This window comes from Cyanistes caeruleus, chromosome 1 (assembly GCF_971803275.1).
Source record: "Cyanistes caeruleus chromosome 1, bCyaCae1.hap1.1, whole genome shotgun sequence".
Classification (NCBI taxonomy): Eukaryota; Metazoa; Chordata; class Aves; order Passeriformes; family Paridae; genus Cyanistes; species Cyanistes caeruleus.
The window spans coordinates 123,911,033-123,924,466 of record NC_141701.1 but is presented as its reverse complement, the minus strand read 5'-3'; the positions used below and the strand labels follow the sequence as shown (position 1 = coordinate 123,924,466).

At 35.5% G+C, this 13,434-nt stretch overlaps 1 protein-coding gene and 1 long non-coding RNA gene across 3 annotated transcripts in view; one reads left to right on the top strand and one right to left on the bottom strand.

Annotated features, from left to right (window-relative positions):
• Positions 1–13,434, top strand: part of LOC111924276 (uncharacterized) — a 57,387-nt gene that overhangs the window by 14,953 nt on the left and 29,000 nt on the right. The gene's annotated exons all lie outside the window — the stretch shown is intronic.
• The window catches only part of MEOX2 (mesenchyme homeobox 2), a 54,277-nt gene continuing 41,289 nt past the window's right edge, over positions 447–13,434 (bottom strand). Inside the window, exon 3 of the mRNA XM_086855434.1 lies at positions 447–1,759. Coding sequence (XP_086711560.1) covers positions 1,535–1,759 — 225 coding nt within the window. The 3' untranslated portion in view covers positions 447–1,534. The remainder of the gene's footprint in view (positions 1,760–13,434) is intronic.

The window sequence follows — 13,434 nt, the reverse complement described above, 5'->3', positions numbered from 1 at the left end:
TTCCTTCTATCACACTACCCAATGCAATTAATCTCTGAATTTTTGGGAAGTTGCTTTGAGATTTTTCTACTAAACAACTTTATTGAACAAAGGCATGTTTAATATAAGTATGCGTCCCTTCCTTATATTTCTTCCCTTTCATCCAATTCAACAAGCTTCAACAAAATAACCTTTTACATTTGCTCTAAATCTGGAAAAATGGTTGAACAGGCTCTTGTTGGTTTTGGCTAAAGACATCATTAGCTGCTAGTTAAATTTTTCCTGCTAAAGGAAAGAGTTTCCCAAATGGATCAAGGTAGAAGGTTTATCCAAGATTAAAAGCCTAAATTTGAAAACAGCTTTGTGTTGTTCCCAGATGAAGTTCCAAAAGACACAAAAAGAGACAGAGCTGCTTAGACAAAAAATCACTTTTAGAGTCCTATGAAATCACTGCACAGAGACCGGAGTTATTTAAAAAGGATTATTTATTAAACATATTTCTTTACAAAGTACAATCAATAGTTTGCATTAAATTTTGGGGTTTTGTATTTGCCTGTATGTACACAAAAGCTTATAATAGAAAATGTGTCTTGATTTTACATATGGGACACAATATAGAGTTACCTTCATATTTTGATTCCTACCAACATAAGCGGTTGATAATAACTTTCAGTTTATCTGCTGTTTTTTTCAAACTGAACATGAAGCAACAACATTTCTGCAGAGTGTCAGCATTTATCAATGTACTCAATTATGGCAAAGTAGAAATGAATAATCCTTTGGAAAGTTTCCACTGAGCATGAATGGAACATGACATTTTTGTCAGGTTACTGGACTACCCTTATGATCGTAAAAATCACTTTTTGCAGTTACAAGATAGGAAGAATTGAGGAGCTAGGTAAATTTAATAATACCCTATTAGCAGCAGTTGATAGTAAATGCAACATAAGGTTTGTTTTGTCTGTCATACAAGGATGTGTCCTAGCAGACACCATTGTATTGTTCTCTACTTGAACAAAAGTATCTGCATGTATTGTATGTCTTTGGAAAAACAAAACAAAGATATAGAGACAAAAAGCCATTTATTGTCATGAGTGACTATTGCCATCAGCTAATATGAATGCATTGCTAAAAATTAGTGAAGACAGAAAAATGCTGTAAGGTAAATATATACAGAGTTAAAATACATTTCTTATCCACTAGATAGTGATTTTGTGGCACTGTGGTTTTCAGAATATAACGTCTTTTGAGAGCAATGTAATTTTCAGTGCAAGCTTAAGCAAAAATACCTGCCCGCTGTCATAAAAACGACAAACAAATCTGGAATGTTCAAAGTAAGTTTGTCTTCCACTTCTCCAATCTTGAGGCACCTTTAAGACATGGCACTTACTGTAAACCATCTAAGAATTGAGAAAAGCAGACATACTAAGCCTGAATTTTCCATAACAACTTTAAAGATCACCTCCAGAGTCACTTGCATAAGTAAACGATGCCTGTGTAAGGCTTGCCAGCAAAGCATCTTTCCTGAGAACCGAGCTGGGACACTCTCTGTGTATCATAAGTGTGCGTGCTCAGAGCTGTGGTCGCTGTCGTGGCTGTCGTCGTTGGCTAGTGAGTCCCCCGTGTGCTGGAGCCCAGCGGCGCCGATGCCGGAGAGCTCAGAGGGGAGCAGCGTGCCCTTTTTCACATTCACCAGTTCCTTCTCACGGGCTGCTGCTCCTTGCTGGCCCCCTTTTACACGCTTCCACTTCATCCGCCTGTTCTGGAACCAAACTTTCACCTTCACACAAGAAAGACAAAACAAGAAAATAGAGATGGAGTCACTGAAGGTAAAAATGAACTTTCTACCTGTAGCACAGCACTTGGGGATTGCATTTTTCTAATGTGCATTTCTGTCTGGAGGGTAAAGAGCTTAGCAAGCTTTCCCTGAAGATCAGGCAATTTAGTTTTGGATAGGATGTGAACACTGGGGATAATGACTGCAAGGGAGGACAAGGGGTTACTCTAAGAAGACAGCTGGGCTATCTGCTACAGACAGCTCCATAGGAACATCTCCGAGCCCTTTAGAAAACATTAAAAAGATCACATACCCTTGAAAAGCATAGTCATGCCATTTCTCAGGGAGAGAAACAGAGGCAAAATGTTTCCCATCAAGGGACAGTGCAAAAGAACATACATGTTGAGTAACAAAGAACCCTTCATCAGAGGGTAGTTACTCTGCAAAACAACTTGCCTGGATAGTTGGCATTGCTTTCTGCTTTGTTCCTGTAAGCTAGTGATGATTTTCAGGTGCAGCATTTTAAAGGTGCCTTTTTTTTTTTTTAACTTGCTGGAGTATCTGAAAGATCATTTCTTACTCTAAGAGCTTAAGACTTCCCTGTCTATTTCACAGATGTATTCAAATTATTCTAGTCAACTGATCCTTTATTTTGCTACATTGAACCATAGACCCTCATAAACATTTTTAGACAAATAAACACCCCCTAAGTCAGGAGGAAAGGCATTTATAAATTTGAGTCAAAATTAGCAAATGATTTTAGGTAAGGATGAAAAAGAAATTCATAACATGGAAGACTAAAAACATATCTGTGTTTAAGTCACATTAAACCCCAAGATTTTTCTCCAGCTGAAACTCATTTCCCCTCCTCCCCATCTCTGTATGGAAATATATGAGGGAAAAGTAAACCTAAATTATTTGCACTGCAAACCACAATATTTTTCAATAGCCAAAAGAAAAGTAAAGAAAAAAAAAAAAAAGATGTGCATAGCAGCTGTCAAATATATTAGACCAGATTAAAGGCTGATTTCTGATCAGCTTCAAGTACTGTCACTGAGAACAGTATGAATAGAATATTGTTCGGTTTGATTCATTTGTAGTTAATGTTGCTGAAAACGTGTGTGTGTGTGCAGCTCTTCAGATGAAGGTTCCACAGAAAAATAAACAATGCCTGCAACATTTAACTTGGAAAAAAAGCAAGAAAGCTTGCAATGCTGGTATATCCTCTGCTGTGTTTAGCTGAATGTGTTTCAGAGTTTTAAAAGAATCAGTAAGCAACAGGCACAGCAGGACATATTGTACAACATGAGTAATAGAGCCACAAAAATGCTGTTTTGCTGAATCTGTCTTACACATCCAGGAAACCTCACAGTTCTTAACCTTTACTATCAGTTTGAATTTTACATTAAAATTTTACTACAATTGAACTGATATGTAGCATCAGTATCTTTGTATAAGTATATAGGAAGGAAGAGTATTTGTTTCTTTCTTTAATACTCTATATTCCTGTAAAAGCCAAAGTGTGCTGTTAAAGCAAATCACTTGGGAACAGAGCAAAATGATTCCAGGTTAGTTAAGTGCCTTAAAGCACAGCACATCTTTTCCTCTAGTCAACTCATCAGAGCCAAAAAAATCTAACTTGCAAAGTGAAGTAAGTGTAAGAGGGAAGGTATTTATTACTGGCTGCTGTGATGTTGGAAATTATCATACTCAGGACTGGTATCAGAAGTGTCTTGGAAACAACGTCTTCAAAAGGATACAGCATTGGCAGCTTTGGGAGAAAAGTGATAATGTTATTTTGTTTTGGGTTTTTTAAGCAGTGACATTTCCTTTTCAAAAGATACTGCTCTACTTGTGCCAGATAGTCCAGTAGATGCAACTGCAATCATAATCTAAACATCAAAAATAATACACTTTGGATTGGACCCATTATCACAGGATATTATCACACTACTTATGAAAAAGGTGCCAAGAAATTTTTTTTGGTAAAAAGAAATTACAGGATTGAAGCAATGATGGAAATTATTGAAAAAGGCCCAAGCAATTCTTTGGATATTTTTATGTCCTTGATCTTGAACATTTACAGAATAATTCACAGCATCTAAAGCCTAGAACAGAGTAATAATGTATAGAAAACACGGTTTCAAGAAAAATTTGAAGTAAAAGTTTCAGTGCACAGCCTGGATGCAACCTACTTTAACTTAGTGGTATAGGCGACATCCAGGCCTTCTGGATGTGGTTGGTTCATTTGTGGATACTTGAGAAACTGAAGCTAATACTCCCATGACCAGTCAGACACTGTACTAGATGGGACAGGAGTGAGCAGGATGATTACTGCCTGGCTTCTGCTACAGGTACTCATTTCTGTTCTCTCATAGACAAAAGTAATTCTCACATCTGCTGAGCTGACATTTTTTTACTGTTTTCTACTGCAATTTAATAAATTATTCTGGTTTTCATTTTTTACAATGACACATTTTGGTTCTGCTTGTTATAATTCAGGCCACTTCACAACAGCAGAACTGAGAGGAGTCAGTCTTCTTGAGCATTAAACCCAAAAGATTGATACCAGCTTCCAGGTAATGAGTAGCTGAATCCAGACTGGGGAGTACTTCTTCACTCACATCACCAACCTTCAGATCAGCTCATGAGATCATGCCTTAAAGTGCCTCCACTAGAGATTAGTAGAGGTCAGAGTCTGCATATATGTAACGCTATGTCTGCATGTGACCCATTGAATGGGAAACATGGCATTTGGGGAAAGTTGGGCTGCAATGACTCCAGCTATCTTTGCATGTGCTCTCTTGAGTGTAGAAGGAAGAGAGTAATCCTGACAATCTCATAGGAGAAAATATACTACTGATGGACATACAGCCTTCCGATAAAGAGAAAATGGTAACATTCATGTTAAAATGGCAAAAAAAAAGGGCTTTTTTTTATTCATTACTTTACATAAACTGCATCCAGTTTACTATAGACATAAGTATAGACATTACTATAGATAAGTTGCCTTTTTGGTATGTCAACAATTATTCTCAAATACTAGAAATAATTTATAGTGAAGTTTATAATTGAAAATACTGTGAGTTTATTTTGATGTTATTTGCTGGGTTAATATACAGCAGGGTTCTTATATAAGGGAATACATTATACATATACAAAATATTTTTTAATATATATTTCTTTATGTCCTCCATTGTGAAGTACTGAAGTCCACTTTTAATCTGATCCAAAGTACACTTACATCAGTGTGAGTTTTTTCATACAGTTCAATAGACTCTAAATGAAGACTTTAATGCTCATGTGCTAATAACATGAGACAGGTACTTCACTTGTTATTTCCTTTAGAGATCAGATTTAGATATTGGAATTCTGAACTTCCTTTGGAGCTGAAGAGTCAGTTAGAGAGGGTATAATTGTTACTGATATGTGATCCATTGTTATTTTAGTAATGGAAAGGAAGTAAAGCAAACTTTGTGTGAAGTAGTTCAGACCATCCGTTTATCTTGGTTCATGGAAAAACATGATTTTTTAAGCACACGACTCATTTAAATCTTTCAGGTCTTGCATAAAACATGAATCTCTGAGAAACATAAAGGAGAGAGGACAAAGAAAGAAGATGGAAAATAAAAGAAGTAGAATGGAATGGAATGGAATGGAATGGAATGGAATGGAATAGAATAGAATAGAATAGAATAGAATAGAATAGAATAGAATAGAATAGAATAGAATAGAATAGAATAGAATAGAATAGAATAGAATAGAATAAAGATCAAGAGTGAGAGAAAGTGACTGAATGACTGAACGAAAAAGAAAGAAAAATAAAAATAAAAATAAAGGAGAAAGAAAAAAAATCCTTACTGAAGTGAACTTGAAAAGTTTTTGAAATTCCCACCAGTGAAAGAACTAGTAGTGACATTTACAACTATTGCAAAAAATTATATCCTTTAAAGAAACTTAAAGATCTGTGACAAACATAAAAAGATTTACAAAGCTTTTATGATATTTCTCAAGGCAGTTAACTCCAACAGGGCCTGAGCATGCTCGCCACCTCCCAGAATCAGGTCCTGATTGCCTACTGTTTATTGAAATGCACTCCCTCTTCTCCACCCTTTGACTAGCACAACTTGACTGTATAGAGCAAGCATATGTATGCACAGAAAACAAAGGAAGTGGTGGGAAATGAGCTATATTAAAGATGATGGTAGCATTAGCAGCTGTTTCTAAATCAGCGCTTATGAGCCAGTCTATTGAGCACATCTGCTTACTGGCACGAAAGCCCTGTTTCTTTTCCCTTAGTCAACAAGTTGTTTAGCATCTGCATCTCCACATCTGATGATTAGGCTGTTACTTAAGATATGAGTAAATTATTTCTCATCGCGTATCTCCTGATGTACAAGATAAATGTTTTTGCTGTGACCAATTTATTTTAAGGAATCATAGAAGAGGAGTCAAAACAAAGAGGTTGATATTATTAGTGTCTACATTGCCAAAATAATTATTATATTCTTATGATATATAGGTTTTAGTCTTAAGGGCCACATGATGTGTCGCATGTGTATCTTTAATATAACTTCCTGATGCGGACATCAACAAGTCCTTTTGATTAAAAATGTAAATATTTCCTAAACCTCTGATTTACTGCTCCTTCTTCAACAGAACCTTTCAGTCATACAAAATTTAAGAATAATTGACTGAAGAAATCATGACTGAAGTCAAATTACCTTAGTTGCAATATCTGCTCCCTTTCCTCTTTTAAGAAAAAATTCTTTCTCTTTATAAAAGCTATTTCCTGGAAATGAAAAATTCTTTCCTAAAACCAGGTTTTCTATTCCAGCTTTTAGTGGCATGACTCCCAAACAAGATTAAAATTTGAGAGCCTTAAAAATTAGAAACAAGAATGTTGTTCCAGTTGTAACTGTTCTTTTGCTTTAAGGGATCCATATTTCTAAACAAGAGTCTTTGTAGTCAGTATTTTAAAGTCCATGTTTTAATATACCTAAATGATATGTCATGATGACCAAAGCATCAAGCCTTTAAAGCATTCTGCCTTGGTCAGCCACTGTTCATTTTCTTTTGCTTTTATTATTTTTAAATCTTTAAATTTACTTTCCTCTAATACAGACAAACGTGAATAACAAAAAATAATCCTGGGTTTTCTAAATTAGAAAAAAAAAATGAAGTTTACTTCTAAACTTTCTTTGGCCTTAAAAACATTCCTGTGATTTTTAGATAGTACATTTACGCTGCCAAGTTTTAAGGAAAGTCAAACTCCTGAACTTTGCAGAAGTCCCTGGTGTTATACAGCTGAAGCTTACCTTTTTTTGCATGTATAGAGATAGAATTTTCATGGTAGTTTATTCAGAAACTTATAGAAGTAAATAGAAATGTACAACCTACGAATAAATATGAGTTCATAGAATATGACTTGAAGGAATTCTATTTTCTATTCCAAAGAAATTCTCATAAAAATTTCAAATATATTTTAGAGATTAAAACTAGTTTAAATAAATCTTAGTATTAAATGTCTTCTTAGTTATTATAAAATATTTCCAAAATCCATCACTTGAAGAAAATTGACTTATCTTTGAAAATTAATGAGTGGTACCAGAACCTTGTGATTTAAATTACTTAAGTCACCTGCTCGCTTATTTAAAATTATCTGCTCCGTGTTACATTACAGAACTGCACTGAATGTGTACAAGTACTTTGCAGCAGCTGTTAAGAAAAAGGGAGGTTTTGGCAGGTGCACAAAGGACAGCTGGAGCTTTTGGCACCCAGGAAGATGTAGGAGTGAGTTCTGGTTTATCATTACTTAAAAGTCAATTGAGATTTTGGTACTGCTTAGGTGATACATTCTCCTTTCTACCTCCCACATTTAAAGAGGGATGGAATAGACATTATATTTCAGAGGACAGCAGTGATAGCAGTACTTCATTCCAGTTTCAGAAATCTTTGAGAGCACTCAGTTTACCTCCCTCTACTCCATCCAAAGTCGCCTTCTCCACCAATGGTCTTCAAAATTGATTTTATGACCAAACAGCTAATCCTCCTGAATCAAAACCTCTCTAAAGAAGATTTTGTAGTTAACTTAAGCAGAAAGACATACACTATTTCAGGTACATAGGTACCTTCCTCCTACTGACTTGTTTTACATAATCTAAGGACATTTATTTTGTAAAATTACTCTTTCCTTTTTTCAGTTAAAGACAAAGAAAGGCAATCTGTGGGGCTGCTGCTAAAATTCCTTCTACCTTATTCTGCTGTAATATGGCTTTTTAGGTGTAGTACCTAAAGGGGGCTTACAAGGACAAAGAGGGACTTTTGATAAGAGCATAGTGATAGGACAAGGGGGAATGGTTTTAAGATGAAGCAGGGTAGGTTTAGATTAGATATTAGGAAGAAGTTCTCTACTGTGGGGGTGAGACTGCCCAGAGAAGTTGTGAACCCTCCATCCCTGCAAGTGCTCAAGACTGTAATGGATAAGGATCTGAGCAACTTGGTATAGTGAAATGTTCCCTGCCCATGGCAGGACAGCTGGAACTAGATGATCTTTAAGGTACTCTAGCCCAAACAATTCTATGATTGTGTGATTCCAAATCCAATTTGATTACAAAATAAACAAGTGGTGGAAAACTAATTCATGGGGAAGATGATCTGTAACTAAACTTTCCTCTTCTTGTGTAGGCATTTACCTCCGTGAATTACTCACATGTAGAGTATTTTACTTCATGGTAAAAAAAATTGTAATGTGAATCACTTTGCACCCATTTTGCACAGATCAACATTTCTCAATGAATGGCCTGCATAAAAAAAAAATCTCCTTTATTGTACATGTTCATTTTTAACTCTCCAAAATTATTTGTTCTCCACTGATTTCTTCTATTTCTTAAAGTGACTACAGATGACAAATTTAAAAGCTCCTGTCTTGCTAAACAAGTGACTGAAGAAGCCATGTCTTTCTCAATGTGAATCTAAGAAAGAGCCGGGGTAGGTAATGGCAGTGCTTCACACACTGTCAAAGCAGCTGTATGAACTGCTAATATTCCTGTCTATACCACATATGGTTCTTGGCACAGGCAGAGGTTTCTCCCCACCCAGAACCTCACAGGGCTTCTCTGCAGGTGTAGGGTCCATTCACAACTAACAGCTTGAAGTTCTTGGATCTTTGCATATGAATTGCTTGTTTGAGTTCAATCAATACTGCAAATTAAATATGCTGATTGAATTTTTGCCATGTGTTTTTTTAAAAAGAATTATTTTACAAATCAAAATTATGCTAAGTTGTCTAGCTGCATTCTTTCCTGAGAAAGAACAGAGGTAGCACAGTAACTCTTACTGCTGGTATTTATATTGCTCAAGATAAATATCAAAGTTTTATATTATTAAGAGTGTTACTTTAAATAAACAAAAAATCTAAAGGATTTCAAGCCACACAGACTCATTATTATAGTGTGGATGGAGTGTGCTTAACACATGGAAGTGTGGAATGAGCAGCTGCCTTTCAGAGAAGATGTGACAGCATGACAAACAGATATGGTCAAGCTTGTCCTATCAAGTTTGATTTTGTTTGATTTTTGTTGAAAATATTCACCACCTAACCTCAGAAAACTAGCCTCCTAAAGTAGAAGACTAGTTATGCCATGTAATGCATGAAGAGACATTGACACTTCCAGAGGCTATGCAGAACACATGATGGAGGAATATTGAACTCTGTTTTCTTGCCTGGGTGACCAAGGGAAGCCACTCTTACCTTACCAGTGAAGTCTAAAATATGCAGTGATTAGCCTCCCTGGATCTTTGTAATGTTGAGAAGTATTTTAATCAAGTCACTTGTGATGAAGCTTTGAGGTAACAGGGTCTGGAGAACAATTTTCTAATGGTAAACTTCATGTAGTATTTGCATGGTATTAACAATGCAGTGCTACAGTGTGAGTTGTGCTACTATACTAAAGCATAATTTAAATAATTGTGCTGCTTGCTTTCATTTCTGGGAGAAAAACATCACAAAGCTTCTTTCTTTGTGACTCATTCCATGTTGGTACCACATGCATGGAAGTCAAACACTTGATAAAAAAGCATTCTTCACTTGGACAAAATTTTGTCCTTTGCCTATGCAAAATCAGTGGCTTTAGGCCTTTTATAAATGATTGGTAGCTTCTAGGCAGATACTGGAAATTCAAGTTGAGAAGAAATAAACCTCTTGTTGCCATCAGCAGAATTTAATCTGACTAGGTGGGATTTTCCGTTTATGTTGGCAAACTGAAGCATTACATATTTGGACTGTTTATTCCGGTAACCTTAGCTAGCCTGAAGAACTGCAACATTACTCTTTTGATTAGCTCCATGCAAAAAGCTCTTGTGAGATGGAAAGATCTCCTACTCTTTCTATATTTGGCCGGATCAACTCCATAAAAATGTCCATTTTGCCACTCCTCTGATACCCCACTGCAGCTGCTTCCTTTCCTCATCCCACAGTGAGATATTAAAAAGTCTGCATGGAACCTTCTCCAAGTTTATCTGGAGGGACAAAAAAGCCAAGAATGCACTTGTCAAGGTTACAAATATCTAGGGAACTCAGATAGTTTTTAGTCTAACTAGCTCTTCAAAATATAATGGAGGCCTGCCAGCTGAAAATTATTAACTGCTGCCTGATCTGGGATTGTGAGTGCACTCTGTAGGAGAGGGGGCAAGAATTATATGTACCTATATTTCTGGAATACTTACAATACCATAATAGAGCCATCCTACCACCAGATGTGCTTATAATGCTCTCAAAGTGCACTCTTAATATCTAGGCAATTGAGGCACTTATTTCATTTCATCCTCCTGTCTTGTAACTCAGGTTTCCTTTTCAGGGAGTGATAGGATTACTTCCTTCTCCTGAGCCATATGTTGTTAGGGGTTTTTTTCCATTATTATTTTTTGTGAAATGGTCTTCCATGAGTCATTTATGTTTGAACTGATCTTTTAAATTATTTCAAAAGTCAAATGAAGCCTTACTTTCATGACTGAAGAAAACTTTAATACCCTTATATAGCTTTTTAAATATGGTTAGACATATGGTTTTTTCTACAGCTTGTTTAAATGCCAGAAAGGTAATTATGAAGTGTTAGTTGGTCAGTGCCTCTTTTAATCTGTGGCATATGGTAGAAATTATCACTATAGTCAAGAGGAAGATAGAGATTTTTAAGATAATAGGCTCCATGATTTATCTCACATCTTGGGAAATAACAGAAAGTTGTAGCTTTAGGATGACCCAACAATATTTTCCTCAGATTATTTTGTTGTTCTTCCTTCTCTGAATAATACCCTTGTCATTTTTTTTAAATCCTAGTGAAAAAAATAATGCTAAACAAATATTTCTTTTAGGGGTTAGGTCTGCTCCCACACCTATTTTCCAAGGAGATACATTAGCTCACTCAATAGCCACTGCTATTCTTGCCATTATACTATCTAAAGCAAGTTTCAGTTTAGTGTTTTATGAGAGGTCAAGAAATCTCCCAACACTCATGTGATGAGATCAAGGCTATCACTTGTGTGTTCACTTATTTCAAACAAGGGAACTACTACCACTACTTTCAAAAAAGGAACTATCAACTATTGCATTTTCTGCAATGCAACTTTGGGGAAAAATACTAAAGAAAAATGGTTCCACAAACAGCAATTTTATAAAAATGCTACCTCACGGGAAAGGGGGGAGCATGGCAGATAATTCCATCAATATATTTTAGATAATTTTTTGCACCTGCTTAAGGTAGGTATCAAATATGATCTCCTCTGTAGGGACAGCTAGTTTAGAAAAAAAGGAGTAACACTAGTAAGAATGAAAATAAGTGCTGTTATCTCAAGAATAATGATTCATTTTGATAATGATGGAAAGGCAGGTCCTGAAGGAGAGTTTCCTCTCTTAACTGGAGAGAAAAGAATTTAAAAGAATTAAAAGACTTAATGTCACACCATGGTCACCCTGAAGTACATTTTTAAGTGACTGGAGGTATACTGATGTAAAACAAATAAGCAAGAAAAGCCAAGTCTTTTTATTTATGGCATTCAGCTTCTGAAGTCTGCCATATACCATGGAAATCCATAACCAGATCCATGATATTTACACCATTTTTCTATCAAAGCAATATATTGTGTTTAAAGGAGAAATTTTTACTTTACAACATTACTGGGCTTAGTATGATGTAGAAGCTGAAAAATATATCCAGAATTTCCCTTCCATTTTCATTTTTTGATTAACAATACAGTTTTTATGCTTTTTTTTCTTTCCTCTCCTTTTCTCAGACCATTTTACTGTGGGAAGATACAGAACTGGATTTTATCAAACTGAAAATCTTAATGCTTTCCTTTTCTAAGGTGGTGTTGAACAGGAAGGCAGGAAGGAAGACAGGAAGGCAGAAAGGAAAGAAGGAAGGAAGGGAGTTATCTCTAGGAGCTCAGTTGTCACTCTGATAATCTGGGGAAGATGAGAAGGATTAAATTACATAATTAAATAGACTAATGACAATTCTATACAAATTATCACAATAATCAGCAGAATGCTTAAAACTGATGCTTTCTGACAGCTGGAAAACAGCAAGTACTGCCATGACTTAAATAAATTCTCTGTATATATGTATCTGGGCTGCCTTTTCTCCTCCAGAAACAATATTCAGTATTTATCTGTCCCTTTTCACTAAGCTAAATGCTTTCAGTTTAACTTTTTCCTTCAGGATAGTGAACTGTCTCTTCATTTAATTGTACTACTCAACATGATCTTTGAAGAAAAGAATATAGAATTTATTAGGGAGAACACTTAAATTCTAGGCCAAATTCACGATTATTAGATATAGGGATCCAGCTGACTAATTCCTGTCAAATTGTTCAGCAGATATTTTTTTAAATTTATGATTGTTCAGTTTCATGCTGACTCTACCTTTGTAGAGAAGACAAGGATACATTCCTTCTCCCCTTAGCTGTCAAAATCAGGTGTGAATCTAAATGGAATAGGCAGCAGAAATTAAAAAAGGCACCATTTTATCCATTGTTTGATACAAAATGGTGTGCTTCACAAATGTAACTACCGTACTTAAGTAAATGGAAATTACCCCAGTGAAACCTGGCAATGTGGTCAAATCAAACAAGAAATTGCTGTGTTTTTCTTGAAAAGAACAAAGGCACAGCCATTCTCTAGAAGCTTTCAAAGCAAAAAGCTGTTGCATTTGCTTTTGTGAGTAAACGTGTTCTTTTTTTTTAGAAAAGGCTGGATTTTTGCTGGATTTGATACATGTACCTATGGCAGGTGTTAATGAAACTCAAGAAAATTTCAAATCTTCTTATATGTAGACTTCACAAATCATTATGCTATTTTGATACCTACTTTTGACTATATCATCTTACTGATTGCATCTAAAGCAATCCCTCAATCTCATATTGATTCCTGAAAAAAGAATGACTGTCTATCAGTGGGAAAAAAGCTTTCCATTTTAGTATTAAAACTGTAGGAAATATTTCATCTGATTTTGTGTACTTGAGGCCAGTATTCTAAATTTCTTTACAGAAACACGTTTTCAAAACGTGTACCTTGATGTAATTGTTATTTGAAATGTGACTTCACTACCTATTTAGTGTAAAGAGATGAGATCCTGAAACACTTTAATACATGTGTAACATGGATATTTCCATTAGAAATC